We start from the raw sequence: 24,455 nt of genomic DNA on the forward strand, positions 1-24,455 counted from the left end.
TAAATATCCTTTGGAAATAATATTGAACTGGCGCTGTCACTCTAATGAGGTGTTTATGGCAGGCAAAGTTCCTGAAATAACCAAGATTAGCTTGATCATAACACCGCTGACAGTGTGGCACATGGGATAAGTTTGTGGTGTACCAAACACTGGTACATGTAGTGGTACATTGGTTGATGTGGTGTCCTGGCATTATGCCAGTGTAACATTGCTTTTTGGGTGCTGTGAGCTCATCTCACATGATTGTAAAAGACCAGCTGAGTAACATAAAATGACAATCTTTCTGGCATATATTGTATAATGGATCGAGTACATCAGGGTCAAGGGATGGATTATGCGATGCCAGCAGCTATTAAAGATGCTGCTTGTTGCTCTGGTACTGAAGAGGGATGCTCCCCAGATTAAGATGTGCCAAGTAGGATCATGATTCGGGGCCAGATTTTCACCCCTGGGTCAGGTGCACAGTGATAGGAGAATTCCCGACCTTTCAAAATGGTGGTGCGGAGTTCTTATTTTTGTTCCAGGGTTCATGTTGGATTAGACATCGGGCCCGCCACCCCCGGAATGAGTGTGAAGCGTGCCTGGGTGTCGGGCCGGGCTGGGAGGAAGGCCTGTCTCTCTTCATGGCACTTTAAATCAATTTTTAAAATGACAAAAACCAGCCCTTCAGCCCATACCCTGCACATAGCCCCCGTCCACACCCCATCCATGCCACCTCATGTCCCGTAACCCAACCCCGTGGCCCCTCATAGCCCCTATGCCAACCCATCCCACCCCCCCACCCCCAACCACCCCATGGGCTCTCACATCCCCATGACACTTTATAGCCCCTATGCCCCCACCCACCACCCTTTGGCTTTACGCCCTCCATGCCAACTCACCTACTATCCTTTGACAGTTCCTTGTGAGCTTTGACAGTTCCAATGGGTTTATGTGCTCGTTATGCAAAAGTATGTTTATGTTTAACAATCCAAAGGGGTACCTTACCTCTCCAAAGGCTATCCAAACAAAGCCACCAAGTTCAGACCTGCTCTTACCTGGTCTAATCTGCACATACCAGGCGCAGAATTATGCCCTTGTCGGGCGGGCACAATTGGGTTGTTAAGGGCCTTAACTGGCCTCTTAATTAATGGCGGGGGCGGCTCCTACTCCCGCCCATGCCTCCCGACTGAAATATCGTGCAAGTGACTTCGGACTTGTTTAACTAGTTGTTGTGCAAGCTGGTTAAGAAGGTGAAAGTGTACATACAGTTTTATCAGATCACATGTGTCAGTCATGGAATCAATGTGGGGGTGGTTGGGGGTGGGGTGGGAGAATAGAATACCCAATGCAGACAGATCCATTCCCAAGAATCTTTGATGAGAATCTAGGAAAAACCATGTCCAAGTATTCCTTTCCGACACACAGGCCACTGGGAACAAAATATTCCCCTTGTCAAGTATGAAACACTACTAAGCATGTACACAGAATCAGAAATCACATCTTGGTTTAATGTTTGCAAGTTTGCTTTAAATTTTGTCTTTGTTTTTGCAGTTTCCCTTTAAGGGGCTGCCTTTTACTTTGTCCCTAATTTTGTTAATTTAGTTTATTTGGTTTATTCAAAATGAGTTACATAGAATCAGAAGTAATAATATATGGCCCCATTAATATCATGCAGACAAAATATAAAACTTATTTTTAGCGCAATGCAGAACTGAAATGTAATCACAGAATCACACAGTGCAGAAGAGGCCCTTCGGCCCATCGAGTCTGCACTGACACGTGAGAAACACCTGATCTACCTACCTAATCCTATTTACCAGCACTTGGCCCATAGCCTTGAATGTTATGACTTGCCAAGTGCTCATCCAGGTACTTTTTAAAGGATGTGAGGCAACCCACCTCCACCACCCTCCCAGGCAGTACATTCCAGACCGTCACCACCCTCTGGGTAAAAACGTTTTTCCTCACATCCCCCCTAAACCTCCTGCCTCTCACCTTGAACTTGTGTCCCCTCGTGACTGACCCTTCAAATAAGGGGAACAGCTGCTCCCTATCCACCCTGTCCATGCCGCTCATCATCTTGTACACCTCGATCAGGTCACCCCTCAGTCTTCTCTGCTCCAACAAAAACAACCCAAGTCTATCCAACCTCTCTTCATAACTTAAATGTTTCATCCCAGGCAACATCCTGGTGAATCTTCTCTGCACCCCCTCCAGTGCAATCACATCCTTCCTATAATGTGGCGACCAGAACTGCACACGGTACTCCAGCTGTGGCCTCACCAAGGTTTTATACAACTCCAACATGACCTCCCTACTTTCGTAATCTATGCCTGATTGATAAAAGGCAAGTGTTCCATTTGCCTTTTTCACCACCGCACTAACATGCTCCTCCGCCTTCAGAGATCTATGGACACACACGCCAAGGTCCCTTTGTTCCTCAGAACTTCCTAGTGTCATGCCGTTCATTGAATACTTCCTTGGCAAATTGCTCCTACCGAAGTGTATCACCTCACAGTTTTCAGGGTTAAATTCCATCTGCCACTTATCTGCCCATTTGACCATCCCGTCTATATCTTCCTGTAGCCCAAGACATTTAACCTCACTGTTAACTACCCAACCAATCTTTGTGTCATCTGCATACTTACTAATCCTAGCCCCACATAGTCATCTATGTGGTTTATATAAATGACGAACAATAGGGGACCCAGCACAGATCCCTGTGTTATGCCACTGGACACTGGCTTCCAGTCACTAAAGCAGCCTTCTGTCATCATCCTCTGTCTCCTACAACTAAGCCAATTTTGAATCCACCTTAACAAATTACCCTGTATCCCATGTGCATTTGCCTTCTTTATAAGTCTCCCACGTGGGACCTTGTCAAAGGCTTTGCTGAAATCCATATAAACTACATCAACTGCACTACCCTCATCTACACAGCTGGTCACCTCCTCAAAAAAATGGGTAATGGGTTAAATCTCGCTGGAGTTGGGAATCTGTTAGTTAAACAATTACCTGCACCCTTCAGTTCAAAAGTAAATGCATCGTTACTTACCGAAAGTGCAAGCTGATAATGGCAGCACCAACACGTTGGGTGGGATTTTCCGGTCCTGCCAGCGGCAGGCATCATTGTAGGGGGGACAGGAATTGACTTTTGGCCGCTAAATTTTCTCGTCCCGCCCACGGCGATGTCTGTCATGGCTGTTATCTCCTTAACAATGTTACAGAGGAGTGATGGAAAAGGAAGGTGAATTAGAGTTTAATTACGTACAAAAAAGGAAATAAGGAGATGGAAGGAAAGACTGGGTTAAGATTGAGAAAAGAAGAGAAAAGGAAATATAAGAAAAATATTTGAAAAATTTTAAATTATAAATAAGAATCTACTGCATTCAGGAATGAGATTCAACAGCTTAAATTGTTCCTTTAACGGATTAGAGAAGGTTGGCTGACGTTTCATCGAACAATTATCATGGTTTTACAATGATACTTGGCTGTATGAGCCCTAACTTTTTGCAGCAAGTTTAATGGGCAATAAATGTGCACATCCAGCAAGTTCTAAAAAAAGGAGGCTAAATGTGAAATGCTGTCTGTGCGAAGCATAGAGCGGAGCCGCATAAATCAACCAGTAAATCCTGGAGATTCGCATCACAGTGTATCTTTTAATCCCCTGAATGTGCTGACTGATTTGTGCATTAATTACAATGTGCGCTGTAAAAAGGGCATTATTTGACCGGCAAGATTCAACACAGCATCCTTAGAGAAGTTCCCAACAATATAATTCACTGTTTATTCTGTCTTTTGACAGGAGGACAACCGTGAAAGTGTTAAACTGATGGCCTTGTACAGTGGAATATGTTTGGCTGTGCTTTATGGTCTGATAGCTACCACTGCAGCACAAGCTGATATGAAAGACAGGTAGGTTTAGAACATCACACTCTGCTGCAGCTGCTACAATAAACCTAGTAGCTAAAAATATTACTGCATTTTCTGTTCCCATTTCTCAGTTCCATTATGGTGCAATGTTTCATAGAATTCATTGCACCACTATTACTAGGCTCTTCCCATGTGCTATAATTGTGCCTGCGTTTTCTTCGAATTTCACTGGGACATTTCCTTTATAAACATACCAACAAGGACATACCAAGATTGTAAATAATTAACCATTTAGTATATCCATTGTAGAAAATCAATGGCCCAGATTTTCCCAGTCAGTGGAGAACTGAAGGTGCTTCCACTGACCTCCAGGAAAGCTGCTCACGAAGTGCTAGTGAATTCTGTGCCAACTATGCAGTGTCCAGCAGCAGTGATGTCATCAGGCAGACTAAGCAGCCAATCGCACTGAAGAATTCTCACAGACAGCAAACCAGGAAGTAAAAAGCCCTGATTATCCTTCCCTTTTGACTTATTTTACAGAGAGCGAAAAAAGAATCCCAGTGAGGGGAAACAGCCTCTCAGCATCTACCATCAAGTCCTCTAAAAATTTTATTCCCTCTCATCCTCCTAAACTGTAGAAAATATAGGCCCATTCTACATAATCTTTCCTAATAGGACAGTCCACATCCCAGGAAAAAATCAATTGAACCTTCATTATACTGACTCTACGGCAAGTATATCCTTCTTTAGATAAATGGGCCAAAAACTGTGCACAGTACTCCGAGTTTGGTCTCATAAAAACCCTATATAACTGCAGCACAACCCACCTCCTCTTATAAAGCAACTCACTTGCAATAAGAGCTAACATAACTTTTGCCTTCCTACCTGCATTAACTTTCTGTGATTTGTCTCAGTATTCCTGGGGTTACTGTTGACCAGAAACTGAACTAGGCCAGCCATATAAATACTGTGGCTACAAGAGCAGGTCAGAGGTTAGGAATCCTGCAGTGTGTAACTCACCTCCTGACTCCCCAAAGCTTGTCCATCATTTTCAAGGCACAAGTCAGGATGTGATGGAATAGTCTCCACTTGCTTGGATAAGTACAGCTCCAACACTCAAGAAACTTGACCACATCTAGGACAAAGCAGCCCACTTGACTGACACTGCAATCCACAAAGATTCATTCACTCCATCACTGACGAACAGTGGCAGCAGTGTGTACCATCTACAAGGTGCACTTAGGAACTGACCAAATCTCCTTAGGCATCACCTTCCAAACCCGCGACCGCTATCACCTAGAAGGACAAGGGCAGCAGATACATGGGAACACCACCACCTGGAAGTTCCCCTCCAAGTCACTCAGCATCCTGACTTGGAAATATATCCTTCACTGTCGCTGGGTCAAAATCCTGGAACTCCCTCCCTAACAACACTGTGGATGTACCTACATGACATGGACTGCAGCAGTTCAAGAAGGCAGCTCACCACTACGTTCTCAAGGGAAATTAGGGATGGGCAATAAATGCTGGCCTAGCCAGTGGTGCCCAGATCCCGTAAATGAATTTTTAAGAAGTGCCAAGACACCCTAATTCGTCTGAATTCAAACATTTATTAGTCTCTCACTTTTTAAAAAATATTCTGCTTTTCCATTCTTTCTACTCAACTGAATAATTTCCCACTTCCCACATTATACTCTAACTGTCACCTTCTTGTGCACTCAGTTTACCTATCTATATCCCTTTGCAGCCTTTTTACATCCCCCGCACAGCTTACTTTATTACCTAGTTTTATATCATTAGCAAACTTAGATATATGACACTTGGCTCCCTTATCTAAATTGAAAGTCACCCTGGGGCCCTATGGCTTATACCACATGCTAATACTAGTTCATAATTGACTGCAAATAGTTGTGGAACTGCAGCCCAGCTTAGGCTGATTTTAGAACCATAGAAAAGTTACTGCGTAGAAAGAGGCCATTCAGCCCATCATGTCTGTGCCAGCCAGAAAAAGATGAAATAGAATCTAGCCACTCATTTTAATCCCACTTTCCAGCATCTGGTTTGTAGTCTTGCAGGTTACAGCGCTTCAGATGCAGATCCAAGTACCTTTTAAATGAGTTTCAGCCTCAACCACCGATTTAGATAGTGAATTCCAGACGCCCACCACCCTCTGGGTTAAAAAGTTTTTCCTCATGTCCCCTCTAATCCTTCTACCAATCATCTTAAATCTATGCCCCCTGGTAACTGACCCCTCAACGAGGGAAACACGTCTTTACTCTCTACCCTATCTAGGCCCCTCATAATTTTGTCAACCTCAATTAGGTCACCCCTCAGCCTCCTCTGTTCTTCCTTGCCTGTTTTCCTTCCGTGCTTTCCGGACAGAACATCATGATTAACAACTCACTGTTCTGGCAGTCATGGATATAATTCACATTCTTGACCTCAGTACACTGGTGCATTCAAAAAAGACTGTTCAGGAGTAACTGCCACTCAAACTCATCTAAAGACATAAGATGGAGTCAGTGCGAGCCAAGGGAACCTCCAACGGCTATGATCATTTGGAATGAACGAAGCCACAAGGAGTGTAAGGTGGACAGTGACAGACTTTCCTTCCCTTTCCCTGCTTCAGTAAACAGCATGCTTTCATTCCATGCACACTTCAATGGTTTGACTGGCAACTATTGAGTCTTCCCTGTGCAAATGGAGTTGAGTTGCAAGCCATTCCGGAACTGAGATTCACAGTATTTTACCTACCTGTGTGTCATATACTGTTATATTGTTGGCTATATTGTTTTTGGTTTTTTTCCTTCAAATTTTTTCCCTCCTCTTCAGAAGACACTGTACCCATGCTAGGGTACAGTTCCATAGGTGTTAGTAACACTCTAGTATCTGTGACTATTCTTCACACATGAGTTTAGGAGGTGAGGATTAAGAACATAATAAATAGGAGTTTACCTAGGAATAGGCCATTTGGCCCCTCGAGCCTGCAATGCCACTCAATAAGATCATGGCTGATCTGATTGTGGCCTTGACTCCAATTTCCTGTCTGCACCCCACCCCATAACCCTTGACTATAATAATATTAGAAGTAAGAGCAGGGGACTTGTGGGCTGTTTAAAATATGAACATACAAACAAGGAGCAGAAGTAGGCCATTCAGCCCCTCGAGCTTGCTCCACCATTTAATAAGATCATGGCTGATCTGATAGTAACCTAAAATCTGCATCCCGCCTACGCCAAATAACCTATCACCCCCTTTCTTACCAAGAACCTATCCACCTCTGCCTTCAAATATTCAAAGACTCTGCTTCCACCATCTTTTCATGAAGAGAGTTCCAAAGACTCACAACCCTCTGAGTGAAAAAATTTCACCTCATCTGTGTGTTAAATGGGTGACCCTTATTTTTAAACAGTGACCCCTAGTTCTAGATTTTTCCACAAGAGGAAACATCCCCTTCACATCCACCCTGTCAAGACCCCTCAGGAACTTATATGTTTCAACCAAGTCACCTCTTACTCTTCTAAACTCCAGCGGATATAAGTCTAGTCTGTCCAACCTTTCCTCATAAGACAACCCACCCATTCTAGGTGTTAGTCTGGTAAACCTTCTCTGAACTGCTTGCAACACTTTTACATCCTTCCTTAAATAAGGTGACCAATACTGTACTCAGTACTCCAAATGTGGTCTCACTAGTGCCCTGTACAGCTGAAGCATAACTTCCTTAATTTTGTATTCAATTCCCCTCGCAATAAATGATAACATTCTATGAGCTTTCCTAATTACTTGCTGTACCTGTATACTAGCCTTTTGTGATTCATGCACTAGGACACCCAGATCTCTCTGCACCTCAGAGCTCTGCAATCTCTCACCATTTAGATAATATGCTTCTCTTTTATTCTTCCTGCCAAAATGGACAATTTCACATTTCCCACATTATATTCCATTTGCCAGATCTTTGCCCACTCACTTAACCTATCACCACAGCTGCCCTGATCCTGCTGTCAATGAGCAACCACATTTGTATATGCATGGTCCAGTGTATTGCACACCCATCAGGAAGTGCTATTCCTGCATGTGTATTTTTTAAAAATCTAATCCTGGTCCTGGGGCTCTGAGAACAATTGTAGAACCTAAACTGTTTGAGATCAGTGAACTGGGTATGCACTGATGATTGGAGCAAAACCCTTTTTGGTCTGTATGGTTTAATACCACATGAACAATGTATTTATCCGCTTCCAGGTGAAAAACCCAATGCAGTATTATCAATCAACACACCAAAAGTACACCCCCAGAATTCTATGTGTTTTCCTGTGTCCTGCCCTAACATGGAGTGGGGGTTAGTGGAAAGAGGACATTGGGTGCCCTAGAAAAACTATGTTCATGGACATTTGCAGCCATTTCCCAGGAGTTTCACCAGGTTGCAGTCATAGTTACAATGGGAGACAAATGGAAAACTCAGGGTCATACTTTTATCTCTGAAGAACAATTCAACTTTGTCGGTCCTTATTTTATGATCTTTGTTTCAAAGCTGCCACTGGAAGTGTCTGGAATTTGCTCAACTGTGGCCAGGATCATTCTGCATGGTAAGAATTTTGCAAATGATGTTACATTCAAAAATGGTTTTTGTAAAGCAAATTACAGAATTCTTGGGAAACAGTTGATTAGAATAATACTGATCATTTTGTCGCTGCCTTGTATCAAGTCCAAAACTAGACAGAGGACATGCTACATGGGGAAAATTCTGCAGTTTGCTTTGCTCTTAATGCTTTAATTTCATAACAGTTTCTTTTAGAAAACCTCCCTGTCCATAAGACCCACTTCCTGCTCCTTCGACCCTATCCCCACTAATCTGCTGTCCAGCTAATTCCTTTCCTTGTCCCCAAGTTAACTGATATTGTTACTGGCTCTCTTTTTTCAGATACTGTCCCTCTCTCCTTTAAATCTCAGTTATCCTCAAAGAACAAACCCTTGTCACTATTCACCTTGCAAACTAACTTTGTATATTATTATATTACAGTCTCCAGCTTCCATTTCCTCTACAAACTCTTTGAATGTGTCGTAATCTCCCAAATCTGTGTTCACCTTTCCTAGAACTCCATGTTTGAATCTCTCCTATCAGGTTTCCATCTGTAATGGCTTGATGTACCGGACAGGTTTCTACTTGAAACAGATAACTTCATTACAGAGAGCTCTTTCTGAAGCTATATGCTTGAACCACGTCCCTGACTAGAAGCCACGCGCTTGGATTACCTGCGCTTAGGGCTCATTCGTTGGAGTGTACAAGAACAATCACATGACCCCTGATAGGCATTAGGAAAAGGCTATACCTTCAATAACTACATTTCCTCCCCCTTTAGCTTTTTTACATTTCCTATTTACAAACAGCATTTTAGTTCACAGCATATACATATATGCAGGTCAGGTGATTAAAGATTAAGTCTCTGAGGTGGTTTTCTTATTTGGTTAGAGCAGCGTAGCTCTACCACGAGAGGTTCTCCCACTGGATCGACATGTTCAGGAACTGCAGCATCAGATAAATCTTTAGAAAGTGCCAGTTCAGGGTTAGCCAACTCCACAGAGACATCGGATATGTCTATTCTAGGAAGATCTGTCACCTCAGGGATTAGTTTTTGATGTTAATCACAGGCAGAAGAGCTGGTTGTAGGAATGTCTCTCTACCCCTAAGATGATCCACATGTTTTCAAACAATTTGGTCTTCCACTTCCACCTGGAAGGACAAGGGACTAGTTTTTGAGACAATTATACCAGGAACCCAACAAGGTCCAATTCCAAAATTCTGCGCGAAAACTGTATCTCCTACAGTAAATCTTCGAGCTTACAGTAAATCAAGTAATTTTTGATTACTCTGATTCTTTTCTACCTTCCCCTCTAAGTTTAGAAACATCAGACTTAACCTTGTACATAGGCGGCGTCTCATCAATAATTCAGATGGCGTTGAACCCATAACTGAATGAGGCGTCGTACGATAATTGAGAAGAAAGCAGGAATGTCGAGTTTCTACAGTATCTTCAGATAACCTCTTCATTCCTGATTTGAAAGATTGCGCTGCTCTTTCAGCTAAACCATTTGATGAGGGATGATATGGTGCTGTTCTAATATGTTTGATTCCATTTAAACTCATGAATCTCTGAAATTCTGTACTGGTAAAGACTGTACGATTATCTGAGATGATGACTTCCGGTAGGTCATGTATACTAAATATTAGTGCAGTTTTCAACTTCAAACACATTCTTCCACTTAGAATGCGAATCTATGATCAATAAAAACATGGTACCTAAGAATGGACCTACATAGTCAATATGCAGTCTAACCTAGGGTCGACCACTCCTATGGATGCACTGGGGCTGAAACGGGCAACTTCGGTTGTTGCTGACACTGGAGACAGTGCTTGACTCTACTTTCAATATCACTGTCTGTGCTTGGCCACCAGACATAGCTTTGTGCAAGCATTTTCATCTTCGATATGCCTGGATGCACATTGTGAAGCTCTGTCAAGAGTGGTTCTCTTCCTTGCAAAGGGACGACGACTCTTGAGCTCCACAGCGAGATTCCATCTTGCCAACTTAACTCTGATTTTCGGGCATGGAATGGTCTCATCTCTCAGACACTGGTGAATTCGACCACCTTTGCAATACAAGGTCTTGGACTTTTGACAAAATTGGATCTCTGTCCATCCAATTCCTAATTTGCTTTGTACACACAGGCAAAGAATCCAAGTAATTCAGTACAAGCACAACTTCTTGTGGCACAAATGCTATCTGGTAGCGGTAGATGACTGGGTGTGTCCACGTTTGCAATATGCAAGCTAGGAAGGTGAACAAAGGTACACTCATACGCAAATAAAATCAAAGCCCAACGTTGAATTCTTGCTGAGGCTATTGGTGGAATGGCTTTACCCTCACTTAATAAACCCATTAATGGTTTACGGTCTGACACAATAGTGAAATGTCATCCAAGCAGATACTGGTGGAATTTCTTCATTCCAAATATCACCGATAAACCTTCCTTTTCTAGTTGCGAATAATCTTTCTCGGCTGCAGGGGGGGTTCTGGAGACATAGTCAATTGGCCTTTTGGAATCATGTTCCATCCTGTGTGATAACACAGCTCCCACACCATAAGGAGACGCATCACAGGTTAATATTAATTCTTTTGATGGGTCATAATGTACCAGTAGACATGATGAATGTAATAGCTTCTTAACTTTCACAAAGGCTTCTTCATGTTGCGAATTCCATGACCAACAATGATTCTTTCTTAACAACAAGTGTAATGGTGCTAACACTGTTGACAAATTTAGCAAGGAGCAGCTATAATAATTGATCGTGCCCAAAAAAGATGAGTTCAGTTATGCTGGATAGAGGGGGCGCCTCTTTGATTGCCTTAACTTTCTCTCCTACCGGATGCAACCGCATGGCATCTACCCGGTAACCCAGGTAAGTAACTTCTGGTGCTTTGAATGTACATTTCTCTTTCTTTAATCGAACACCGGCTTCCAAGAATCTTCTTAATGCTTCTTCCAGATTGGCCAAATGTTTGGCTTCATTTGACCCTGCGATCAGAATATCATCAAGGTATACTACTACTCGGGGAAGTCCTTGCAAAAGACTCTCCATGGTCCTTTGGAAGATTGCACATTCAGACAATATTCCAAAAGGTAGGCATGTATATTGATATGGATCCTTGTGCATGTTGATGGTTACATACTCTCTAGACATGCAATCCAGCTCAAGTTGTTGGCACGCATGCTCATGTCCAGTTTGGTGTGGATTTGCCTCCAGCTAGCTTTGTGTACAAGTCATCTATCCTTGGAATAGTATTTTTATCTAGTTTAGCTGCTTTGGTCTTGGTCAATTTGTAGTCGCCACAAATGCGAATAGTTTGATCAGGTTTCACCACAAGGACTATATGCACTGCCTATTCCGAAAATTGGACTAGCTGGATGATGCCTAACTTTTCTAACCAGTACAATTCTGCATCCACCTTCCCCCTTAGGGCATAAGGCACAGGTCTGGCCTTAAAGAAACGGGAGTCACCTGAGATTCTACATATATTTTTGCTTGGAAGCCTTTTAACTCTCCCAATTCATCATGAAATACACTGTCGTAATTCCTTAGTAGCTCAGGAACTCCTCCTGTTCTCAAGTGAAATATTTCAGACCAGTTGAGCTTAATTTTTTGCAACCAGTCTCGGCCGAGAAGACTAGGTCCTTCAGCAGTCACTATGATTACTGGAAACTGGGCCATCTTTTGATTATAGGACACAGGTACTGTGGCGATGCCCTTTACCTGTATGGATTCTCCAGCGTACATCTTCAATTGAGCTGTGGTTCGCTCCAGATTCAGTGGCTGGGTGTACCTTCATGTAGTTATTTAAATGTGAGCTCTCCCACCACTGTGGGACCGCGGATGAAATTGTATGTCTTGCTACCACATACACTCAAAAAGATTGCTTTCTGCTTCTCCGCCATGATAATTTCATTCGCCATGAAATAAAAACCAAGGCACTCTACATACTGGCTCCAGTCTTCTACAGACGTCATAAGGGTCGATTCTGCCGAAGAGTGGCATGACTGGTGGGTATGCTTTTCTTATTTTTTCTTTCAGGACTGATGTACTCACAAGGTGAGGTGCAGCGTCAGTGCTATTTTACCTTCGTCGCCAAATGTAATGACTTAATGTACCGGACAGGTTTCTACTTGAAACAGATAACTTTATTATAGAAAGTTCTTTCCAAAGCTACATGCTTGAACCACATCCCCCGGATTACCCGCGCTTAGGGCTCATTCATCGGAGTGTAAAAGAACAATCGTGTGACTCCTGATAGGTAGTAGGAAAAGGCTGTACCTTCAATCATTACACTGTCCCTGCCACAATACCAAGACATTTATTATCAAGGTCACATATGACAGCTGTTTCACCGTGACAAAGGTAAATTATCCCTCTTCATCTTTCTTGGCCTGTCTGCAGCTTTTGACACAGTTGACCACACTATCCTCCTCCAACACCTCTCCACTGTTGTCTAACTATGTGAGACTCCCTAAATCTCTCTGCCACTCTCTCTCTTCTTTTAAGGTTCTTGTTAAAAACAACTTCTTAGATCAAATTTTTGGCCATTTGAACTGATATCTCCTTTTGTGACTCAGTGTTATAAGTGTTTGATTGGTATTGCTCTTGTTCAGCATCTAGGGATGTTACCTCAAGGTCCATAAAATAGGAAATAAATGGGTTTTCTTCTCATAAAGTTCTTTTTTGTAAGTGTTCATTCAGTTGTGATTTGTTGGCATTTTCTACAAAATATGACATCTATAGGGTGGCAATCCCCTCAGGGTTTTTGTATAAATTAATGTTCAGGTGTTTAGATAGTCATACTGCAAACATGAAAAATGTCAGAGATGAGGAATGGTCGTCCGCTTCATTTGAACTCATCCATTAGTCATGAATGGCCCTCTAAGTACAGAAAACACTTCTGGCAGGCAGAAAGCAATAGGAATATTGGGGGAATTTGATGGAGGCGATGGTGGTCTCGGCCGCTGGCCGGAGAGCCAGAAAGAAACCCATGTTGCCTCCTTTAGGGAACGCCTGCCAAATTACAAGCCAATCAGTCAATTAACAGGCCACAATTAGCATGATTAAAACAAATCATTGTCTATGTTGGGGTGAGTCATGAACAAAGAGACATAACCTTAGAATTAGAGCTATGTGCATGCGGGTGAGTGAGCAAGTGTGAGTAATTGTCTGTGTGTATAAATGTGTATGTGCATGAGTGTGAGTAATTGTGTGTGCACGTGTACGAGTGTGAGTAATTGTGTGTGCGTAAATGTGATTCATTGTGAGTGCATGCATGGGTGTAACGGTATGTGCAAGCACGAGTGTGAGTAACTGTGTGTGCGTGCGCGCAAGTGTGAGCCATTGTATATGTGCATGTGAGTGTGAATAATTCTGTGCAGGCACAAGTGTGAGTAATTGTGTGCGCGTGCATGAGTGTGAGTAATTATGTATGCATGTGCGAGAGTGAGTAATTGTGTGTGCACGCATAAGTGTGAGTAATTGTGTGTGTGCGCACGAATGAGTAATTGTGTGCACCTGTGCAAATGGGAGTAATTATGTGCACATGCACAAGTGTAAGTAATTGCGTGTGCGCACACAAGTAATTGTGAGTGTGCACGAGTATGAGTAATTGTGTGTGTGTGTGCAAGAGTGTGAATAATTATGTGTGCATGCGCGAGAGTGAGTAATTGTGTGTGTGCGCACGAATGAGTAATTGTGTGCACCTGTGCAAATGGGAGTAATTATGTGCACATGCACAAGTGTAAGTAATTGCGTGTGCGCACACAAGTAATTGTGAGTGTGCACATGAGTATGAGTAATTGTATGTGTGTGTGTGGAAGAGTGTGAATAATTATGTGTGCATGCGCGAGAGTGAGTAATTGTGTGCGATCACGAACGTGAATAATTGTGTATGCCAGGCGAAGCCCTCTATGTGGCCCATGGAACAATTGTTGAAAATGCCGGTAAGATAGGTCAGTCAGTTTGAAGATTTCTGTAGGGGGCTGCTCCTCCGATGACAGTCTGTTTCTCTCTCACATTGGCTGTTGATAGGTTCACTATTGAACCTATCAGCAGCAAACACGGAAGAGAAACAGGCTGTGATTGCAGAAGCAGCGAATGCCAGCAACTGTGATTATGTGAAGATAGAGGGATTCTGGAATAATTGGGTCCTCCGCTCACCGCGCTTTCCTGAGGCTCCAGCCAGTTTCACCCAGCTCCTGGTGCTCTGGTTGGGCTTGGCTGTGTTCATCTGGTTCCCTCCACGTTCCCCTGGTTCTCGATGCTCCCCGCATTGGGCACCCGCATTCAGGCACTGCTAGGCCTCAGGCATCGCTCCAGTTCTCTTCCACTCTTCCCCCCCTGCCCCAAGCTGATTTAGTGAAGGTAAGTGTGAGGGTGGCTGGGTGAGTGAGTGAGTATAGACTGGAAAAGTCAGATGGGCAAAGATAGTCTAGATGACGAGTACATTGAATGTTTTTGGATAGTTTCTTAGAAAAACACGTTCTGGAAACAACCAGACAGCAGGCTATACTAGACCTGGTATTATGCAATGAGATAGGAGCAATTAATGAACTCATAGTGAAGGCACCCCTAGGTAGCAGTGACACTAATATGATTGAATTTTACATTCCGTTTGATGGAGAGAAGGGTGGGTCTGAGACTAAGTTTTTAAACTTAAATAAGGGCAATTCTGAGGGCAAGAAAGCTGATCTGGCTCAAGTGAATTGGCAAATTAGGTTAAGGGGTAGGTCAATAGAGATGCAGTGGCTAATATTTAAGGGGATATTTCAGAATGCACAGAAGAGATACATTCCAACAAATAAGAAAAAGTCCAAGAGATGGACACACCATCTGAGGTTAACTAGAAAGGTTAAAGATAGTATCAAACTTAAAGAAAAAGCATATAATTGTGCAAAGACAGGTGGCAGGTCAGAAAATTGTACAGAATAGAAGGAACAGCAAAGAGTTACTAAAAGACTAATAAGGAGGGAAAAATTAGAGATTGAGAGAAAGCATAGCCAGAAATATAAAAACAGATAGTAAGAGTTCTTATAAATATTTTAAAAAAGAAAAGTTAACAAATTGAGCGTTAGTGCTATAGAAAGTGAGTCTGGAGAATTGATAATGGACAACTAGGAAACAGCAGATGAATTGAACAGGTGTTTTGCATCAGTTTTTACTACAGAGGATACAAGTAACATCCCAGAAGTCTGGAAAATTACAGTCACCAGAGGAGTGGTACTGTGTCAACTGTTGGAGCTGACAGCTTACAAGAACACGGTCCTGGTGGACTTCATCCTAGGTTCTTAGAAGAAGTGGCTAGTGAGATTGTTGATGCATTAGTTTTAATCTTCCAAAACTCCCTAGTTTCAGGGAAGGTCCCGTTGGATTGGAAGATAGCAAATGCAACTCCATTCTTCAAAAAGGGAGGGAGACAGAACGTGGGAAATTACAGGCCAGTTACCTTAACATCTGTCATAGGGAAAATGTTAGAAGCTATTATTAAAGAAGTTATAGCAGGGCACTAGGATAAGTTCAAGGTCATCAGGCAGAGTCAGTATGGTTTTATGAAAGGGAAATCATGTTTAACCAACTTATTAGAGTTCTTTGAGGAAGTAACATGTGCTGTGGATACTGGTGGATGTACTGTACTTAGATTTCAAGAAAGCATTTCATAAAGTGCTACATCAAAGGTTATCGCGGAAAATAAAAGCTCATGGTATAGGAAGTAACATGTTGGCATGGATAGAAGATTGGCTGACTAACAGGAAGCAGAGAGTAGGCATAAGTGGATCTTTTTCAGCTTGGCAAGATGTAATGAGTGGTGTACCACAGGGATGAGTGCTGGGACCTCAACTGTTTACAATTTATATAAATGACTTGAATGAAGGGATTGAAGGGATGGTTGCCAAATTTGCTGATGACACAAAGATAATTGGGAGAGTAAGTTGTGAAGAGGACATAAAGAGGCTACAAAAAGATATAGAATTTACCTTTGGCAGGCCCAAGATCGGCCGGGAAATGGACCGCCGACCGTGATCGGCCTCTGACCGCGATTTCGTGCTGGCTGGGTGGAGGCGGGAAGAGGGTGAGCGATGGTGACACCGCAGCCACGGGTGAGTGCTGCGAGAGAGCTCCCTGAAAGCAGACAACTGCCTCAGGGAGCTGCAGACCTTCAAATGATTAAATAAAGGTTTAAAAAGCTGCAAAAAAATGTCCATGCATCACAATCAAGTACCTGAAAATATACCATATAAGAAAGCTGCTCACAGATATTTATTTTTGTTTTATTTCATAATGGTGATTTCATCCCACTCTTGGATGAGGTTTGATGAAAAATTCAAAGGCTGCCTGGTCGATTCGCCCGCCCGCCAACCATAAGGTTGGATGGGCCACGAAAAATTGGAGACAATTGTGCCATTAATGGGCTTAATTGCCTTCTTAATTGTCGGCTGGCTCGCGTCCGACTTTTGCGCACACCTGCTGAGTGAAATATCACGCAAGTGCACGATGACATCGGGAGGCTCGCCCGAACTCACCTCGCGCCATTTTACGTCCGAACAGGCAGGGCACACAGACGCCCATGTGACGTAAAATTCTGCCCAAAGGTAGGTAAGTGAATGGGCAAAAATCTGGCAAATGGAGCATAATGTGGGGAAAATGTGAAATTGGCATTTTGGCAGGAAGAATAAAAGAGAAGCATATTATCTAAATGGTGAGAGATTGCAGAGCTCTGAGATGCAGAGGGATCTGGGTGTCCTAGTGCATGAATCACAAAAAGTTAGTATGCAAGTACAGAAAGTAATTAGGAAAGCTAATAGCATGTTATCATTTATTGCGAGGGGAATTGAATACAAAATTAAGGAGGTTATGCTTCAGTTGTATAGGGCACAAGTGAGACCACATTTGGAGTACTATGTACAGTATTGGTCACCTTATTTAAGGATGGATGTAAATGCATTGGAAGCAGTTCAGAGAAGATTTACCAGACCAATACCTGGAATGAGTGGGTTGTCTTATGAGGAAAGGCTGGATAGACTAGGCTTGTATCCGCTGGAGTTAATAAGAGTAAGAGGTGACTTGATTGAAACATATAAAATCCTGAGAGGTCTTGACAGGGTGGATGTGGAGAGGATGTTTTCTCTTGTGGAATAATCTAGAACTAGGGGTCACTGTTCAAAAATAAAGGGTCGCCCTTTTAACACAGAGATTAGATGAAATTTTTCACTCAGAGTGTCTTGAGTCTTTGGAACTTTCTCCCTGCAAAGGTGGTGGAAGCAGAGTCTTTGAATATTTTTAAGGCAGAGGTGGATAGATTCTTGGTATGTAAGGGGGGGGCTAGGTTGTTGGGAGCAGATTTCAGGTACTATCAGATCAGCCATGATCTTATTAAATGGTGGAGCAGGCTCGAGAGGCTGAATGGCCTACTCCTGCTTCTTGTTCGTTTGTTCACATGATTAAGAGGGTGGGTGAGTGAGTAGCTGTGAGGATAGGTGAGCAAGTGACTGTGATGGTGGGTGAGTGAGTGACTGAGGGTGGCTGGATGAGTGAGCGTGTATGAGAGTGGCTAAGTGGGTGGGTGTGTGTGTGGGGTGAATGGCTGGGTGTTTGTGTGTATGAGGGCGTGAGTGTGTGTGGGAGGGCATTTGTGTGTGGGGGGATGTGTTTGCGGGGGTGTGTGTGTATGTGGGCTGTGCGTATGTGTGTGTGAGAGAGAGAGACGGGAGGTGAGAGGGAGTGGAGAGTATGTGTCTGGCTCACTCCCAGTCTCAGGGTTCTCCTTCACCCTCACCCCCACACACCTACATGCACTCTCACCCACCCTCACAATGTGCATGTAAATGAGCACCCTGAGACTGGGAGTGAGCCAGACACGCAGGGCAGAATTTTCAGGTTGGTGTGCGGGCACGTGCCCAACCTGCTCGAGCATAAAATAGTGCGTGATGATGTCGGGCAAGTGTCCGATGTCATCCTGCGCTTGCACGATACTTCGGTCGGCAGGCGCGCGCAAAAGTCGGAAGCGTGCCCACCGAAAATTAAAAGGGTAATTAAGCCCATTAAAGTTGTAATTTCCCCGATTATTCGTGGTCCGTCCAATCTCACAGTTGGCGGACGGGCGAATTGGCCAAGCGGCCATTGCATTTTTCATGAAACTTCATCCTAGGGCGGAATGAGCTTTCCATTATTAAATTTTTAAAATCTGGGGCAGAATTTTTATAATGTATATGTTCAGGTGACTGTATGTGATGCTTGGACATTTTTGTTCTGATTTTAAAATCTTTATTTAATACTTTTGAAGTCTTCAGCTCCCTGAGGCAGCTCCCTCTCTTCAGGGAGCCTTCATTCTGCACTCGCCTGCGCCCACACTTACATCAGTGCCCACACTCTTCCTGTCCCCACCCCTGCAACGCTGAACATTTCAGCACATGCTCCACGCTCGCTGGCCGTTAATTGGCCAGCCAGCGTGAAATCGCGGTCCGGGGCTGCTTGTGGTCAGCGGTCTGTTCCCTGGCCACTCCTGGGCCCGCCAATCGCTCAGCAAGTTGTTTCTTTTCATATGTCAGCTCTTTTTTTGAATTCATGTTTAATGTTGTGCCAAACCTTATCTTTCTGAAAATTGCTCATTGGCCCCCGCAAGTGCAACGAAAATTGAAATGTGGCCCCTTGCGCGTAAAGGTTGGACAAGCCTGGTGTATACACAAGTGCAATTATGTGTGTGCACGTGATTGTGAATAATTGTGTGCGCACCCAAATGTAAGTAATTGTGTGTGTATGCATCCACAAGCATGAGTAATTGAGTGTGCACCCATGGGTGTGAGTCATTGTGTGTGTCTGTGCACAAGCATAATTGCATGTGCATGCATGCGAGTGTGAGTAATTGTGTGTGTGCACAAGTGTGAGTAATTGTGCACATGCACAAGTGTGAGTAATTGTGTGCGGTGAGTGTAAGTAATTGTATGTGCGCATGTGGGTGTGAGTAATTGTGTGTGTGCACATGAGTATGAGTAATTGTGTGAATGTGAGTAATAAAGCATGCAGTATCCTAGGCTTTATTGATAGAGGCACAGAGTAAAAGAGTAAGGAGGTTATGTTGAACTTGTATAGGACCCTAGTTCGGCCTCAACTGGAGTACTGTGTCCAATTCCGGACACCATACTGTAGGAAGGATGTGAAAGAGTGCAGAAAAGATTCACATGAATGACTCCAGGGCTGAGGAACTTCCGTTGTGAAAATAGATTGGAGAAGTTAGGACAGTTTTCTTTGGAGAAAAGAAAACTGAGAGGAGGTTTTCAAACTCATGAGGGGTCAGGGCAGAGTAGATAGGGAGAATTGGGCAGAATTTTCTGCCTGTCGGGCGGACGGAGCAGGAGAGGCCGCAGGCAGGCACGGACCCGATCGGTGCCCGCGATCGGGGCTGCGCTGCCATTTTGTGCGGGTGGGCCAATTAAGGCCCGCCAAGCGCATTTCCCACTCCCGTGAATAGCAGGAGTCTGCGGGCTGCAGCGGGCGTGTACAGACTGCCAGGTCCAATAACGACCCAGCAGTCTGTTTAACGGAAGGCCTGGCAGCCTCCTGTAGGCTGCTCACAATGGCCACGTCAAGGTCACACTGCAGGGGGTCTGCTGAGCAGGTCACGCTGGAGGGAAGGGCAGAGGAGCAGGGCTGGCTGCAGGGTCTGCCACAAGAGCTGGGCAGGCTGCAGGGTAGGCCAGTGGGGGGCCAATGTGCCCCTTGCTTTTCTGATGACTGCCTTGCTGCCCTTCTCGAGGAGGTGGAAGCACAACGGGAGGTGTTGGTCCCCCAGGATGGGAGGAGGAGGCCCCCCCACATGACCAAACGTGCCTGGGAGGAGGTGGCAGAGGTGGTGAGCTCCTGCGACGTGGTGCGGCGCACCTGGATCCAGTGTTGTAAGCGCTTCAATAATTTGTTGCACTCTGGAAGGGTGAGTACCATGTTGGCATTGGGCATTTAACCAAGCAGGGAGACTTAGCCTTTGAGGGCCCCCACCTCCCCCCCCAAGTCTTACTGTCGTGACTGCATTGAATCATGTTGTGCATTTCTCGTATGCTGGGTGGGCAAGCAGATAGTGCCCATGCTCACATCAGCCTGGGTGGTTCATGAGGAGATGAGTTCTCCCCCGCACCATGTGTTGCTCTTAGTCGCACATGACTAGTCTGGGGGCAAGCTGCAGGAGATGCAGCTAGGCACATACTCAGAGTTCCAACACATGTCCTATTCACGGTGATGAGATTGTGTAAGGGGAGCCTCAAGGTCTTGTGGCCAAGAGCCATCTGCTGCCCTTGGCGCTGCATGTAGTTGAGCCTCCTTGTTATGGGAGCTAAGACCATGTGTTTCCTAAAGTGATGGATGCAGAATGTGTCCAAGGTGGCCGTTGGGGGTGGTTGGGAGCAGGTGTACTATCTTTGTGTAACTGATCAGCAGTAGCAGGGAGAGGAGGCACTGGAGGCCTGAGATGGGCCACTGTGGTTGGGGTGCGGCGTGCGCGTGCAGAGTCCATGTGCGATTAGCCGCAACGAATGGTCTCTGTTTGTCAGGAGAAGAATGCTCACAGTGCGTGTGAGCGTTCATGGACTGGAGACGGCCAGGCCCAGCTCATGATTTTAAGCCATTTCGAGCAGGAGGCCCATGAGCTTGAGAGGCGCCATGTGCCCAGGTCCACTGGTGTCAGTGAGGCTGGGGTGGAATGGCCAGGTATTTGAGGTCAAAAGGGACATCCGCTCTGTATTCCCACCATCCATAACACTGATGACTGTTTGATTTTTTATTATTGCAACATTGCTCATTCACAGACTGATAGAGTCAGAGTTGTGGGTCATAAACAAAGGTCCCTCGGCTCTTCAAAGATGCGCGTGTCAAGCACCTTCCACAGTCGCTTTACCCCATTTCCAACTGCTATCCCCATGGTCTTGTATGCCATGGCATCACAACTGCACAACCAAATACTTATTACATGTTAGGAGGGTTTCTGCGTCCACCACCCTTTCAGGCAGTGCGTCCCACATTAGTGTGTGTAAAAGTTGCTCACCACCTCACCTGTCAACCTCATGCCCCTTACCTTAAATCAATGCCACCAGGTTACTCATCCCTCCGCCAAGGGGGAATGTTCCTTTCTGTCGACCCTATCTATGCCCCTCATAATGTTATAAACCTCAATAATGTCACCCCTCAATCTCCTCTGCTCCAGGGGAAATAACCCCAGGCTATGCTAAGTCTCCTCATAAGTCAAACTCTCCAGCCAAGCCAGCATCCTGGTCAATGACCTCCACTCCAATCACATCCCTCCCATGAAGTGCATATCACAACTGCACGCAGAACTATAGCTGTGGCCTAGCCAGCGTTTTCTGCACTTGCAACACGACCTCCCTGTTCCTTTATTCTATTCCTCCACTAATAAAGGCAAGTATGGCATTTACCTTCTTAAACGCCTTATGTACCTGTCCCGCTACCTTAATGGGCCTGTCGACATGCCCAGCAAGGTCCCTCTGATCCTCCTTACTTTCCACGATCCTACCATTCCTTGTGCATTCCTGTACCTTGTTTTTCCTGCCCAAGTGCATCACCTCACACTTACCCACATAACATTCCATTTGGCATTCCTTAGGCCATCTGACCAGCCCGTCAGTATCCGCCTGTAACGTTAGGGTACCCTCCTGACTATTTGCCACCCCACCAATATTCGTGTCGAGACCTGGAGAGAGCACAGATTTAAAGTAATTGGCAGAAGAAGTAAAAGCAATACGGGGGGAAAAAATGTTCATGCAGTGAGTGGTTAAGGTCTGCGATGCACCGCCTGAGAGTGTGGTGGAGGCAGGTTCAATCGAGACATTCAAAATGGAATTAGACTGTTATCTGAAAAGGAAGAATGTGCAGGGTTACGGGGAGAAGGCTGGAGGATGGCACTCGGTGAATTGCTCAGTCAGAGAGCTGATGCAGGCATGGTCAAATGGCCTCCTTCTGCCCTGTAACAATTCTGTGATTCTGCCATCGGTGGGTCTTCCATGGGATCAGGACCCTTGGGGGCGGCAAGTCCTGCCTGCCGAGAGCTCAGCAGCACCACCGGGGAAGGGGTGAAATACATCAGTCAAAGTCCCAGGTAACCCAGGCCAGAGGTGGAATGGGCTTCGCGGGGTGTGGGCCACAGGGGCGGGGGTGTAGGGGGATTGGCAATAAGATGCGGGGATTGGCTCTCAGCAGCCCCCGCTTTCCCGATGCCGGGTCCCTCGATCAGGCACTGAGTGCCTGACAACGAAAAACCCTCACCCTCGCTCTGGGAGCCTGCAATCAACCCTGCATGGGTTTGCTTGTCATTCTCCCGGCATGGCCCACCGCTGGGTGAATACAAGCAGTGCCATGATGAGACCCTTAAGTGGGCTTTAGTTGGTCACTTAACAGCATCAATTGGCAGGAGAACGGGATGGCTGTCCACGAGCTTCCTGCCATGGATTTAATCAGGGTGCAGATGGAAAGGCGGTGGGGTCCTCACCCACCACCCTCCTGCCTGATTAAATGCCCCCCATCACCGAACTTGCCATAGGAGAGTGCACAAAATTCCACTCATTATCTTCTCTGAAAATTAAGGGTTAATAATCATTATCTTTTAAAGCTGTAATGTATAAAATACAGTTTCTGACACAGCAGCCCCATTCACTTTGTTCGAAATATGCCCAACATGTATGCGATCGATACTGTCCTCCCGTCGTGAAACCCATTGATCTGTGGAGATTGTAACATTCAAAGGTACATGATGTTCCAATTTTAGCTACATTGGTTCCTGCCTAGTAACAAGGGTGGGACCCTCTGGGACTGTTTTGATAGGTTCCAGAACAGTTCTTCAGGGCGTCAGTTTGAGGCAGTCTGCTAGCCAAGAAGGGTCACAGACACAGGGACAGGAATAGGCCCTATTAAGTAAGATAAAAAAGGGAGCAGCGAAATCGACTCCGAATGAAAGAAAGAGCTGCAGTTAGCAGACAGACTATGTACTGGGGGCTGTTGGGGCAAAGGTACCCCTTTGGAGCAGTGCTTGGCACGACCATAAGTCTGAAAGTGTGCTTGTATGCTAGCGTTGTGTCACACAGGAATCCAGGGAGAAGGAATCTTGGAAGGTGAAATTGAAACCCTATGAGGTGGGCCATTTTTAAAGCTGCCCAAGTGGGAGAGATGTTTGCAGAGAATTCCAAGGCAGGGTCTTCAAAGGTGGAGATTAGAAACCCTTGTGAGAAAGGTGAAGTTTCAGGGAGATTGGTTGACTCACAATGGCCAGGATTTAATGGCTCTTCCCGCCCGTCAGGATATTATGGTCCTGCCGAACTGAATGGAAATTTAAATGGCTCGCCACATCCGCCAGGGGGAGACACACTGCAGCAGGGCTGTAAAATCCTGGCCAGTGGGACTAACACCTGGGTGATTTCTTGAGAATGCCATAGACTCTGCCTTGATTGAGTCTGTCATTTATTCTGTCGTGTGGTGTGTTCAGCCACAGTTTGTCTGTTAATTCACATGTCTCTCATAGTTACCCTGAATATTAGAATACAAGACACGTTTTATAAATTGTTTTATCTTTCCGAATTTGTATAGTAAATGTTAATTTTGTTTGTTCAAAACCCAACAAATCTTGTGGCTTTATTCCAAAAGCAGGTGTCTTGAAACTCAACTCTCATCTACTTTAACCAAAATGTCCCAGGATCTGGTCAAGGATCTTAACATCCTTAACTTGATCTACATGTGTTAGGTAACCACTCTGATGCACGCCTTCATGTAGCATTGCAGGCTAGGACAGCTAGCTCTACTGCCTCAATTTCTTCCCTGAATCTTAGTGGTAGCTCCCTACCATTGTCCTTCAGGAATGGTTCTAAACTTACTCCAGTTTCTGAGGTGAAAGGACAGTGCTCTGTATTATATTGCAGCACAACATTTTTCCTGGAACCTCTAAAACTAACCTACAGTCTAATTGTTTGCTAATTTAGCCAAATGAGGATTCCAGCTGAGCAACCATGATGCAGAAATATAA

General features: G+C 44.8%; 1 protein-coding gene across 3 annotated transcripts in view; it reads left to right on the forward strand.

Annotated features, from left to right (window-relative positions):
* The window catches only part of rnaset2l (ribonuclease T2, like), a 60,993-nt gene that overhangs the window by 1,113 nt on the left and 35,425 nt on the right, over positions 1 to 24,455 (forward strand). For all 3 annotated transcript variants that reach the window (XM_078533381.1, XM_078533382.1, XM_078533383.1), the window contains exons 2-3: positions 3,788 to 3,897; positions 8,384 to 8,438. In XM_078533381.1, the coding sequence (XP_078389507.1) occupies positions 3,815 to 3,897; positions 8,384 to 8,438 (138 nt within the window). In that variant the 5' untranslated portion in view covers positions 3,788 to 3,814. The remainder of the gene's footprint in view (positions 1 to 3,787; positions 3,898 to 8,383; positions 8,439 to 24,455) is intronic.

This window comes from Cetorhinus maximus, chromosome 32 (genome assembly GCF_964194155.1).
Source record: "Cetorhinus maximus chromosome 32, sCetMax3.hap1.1, whole genome shotgun sequence".
Lineage (NCBI taxonomy): Eukaryota > Metazoa > Chordata > Chondrichthyes > Lamniformes > Cetorhinidae > Cetorhinus > Cetorhinus maximus.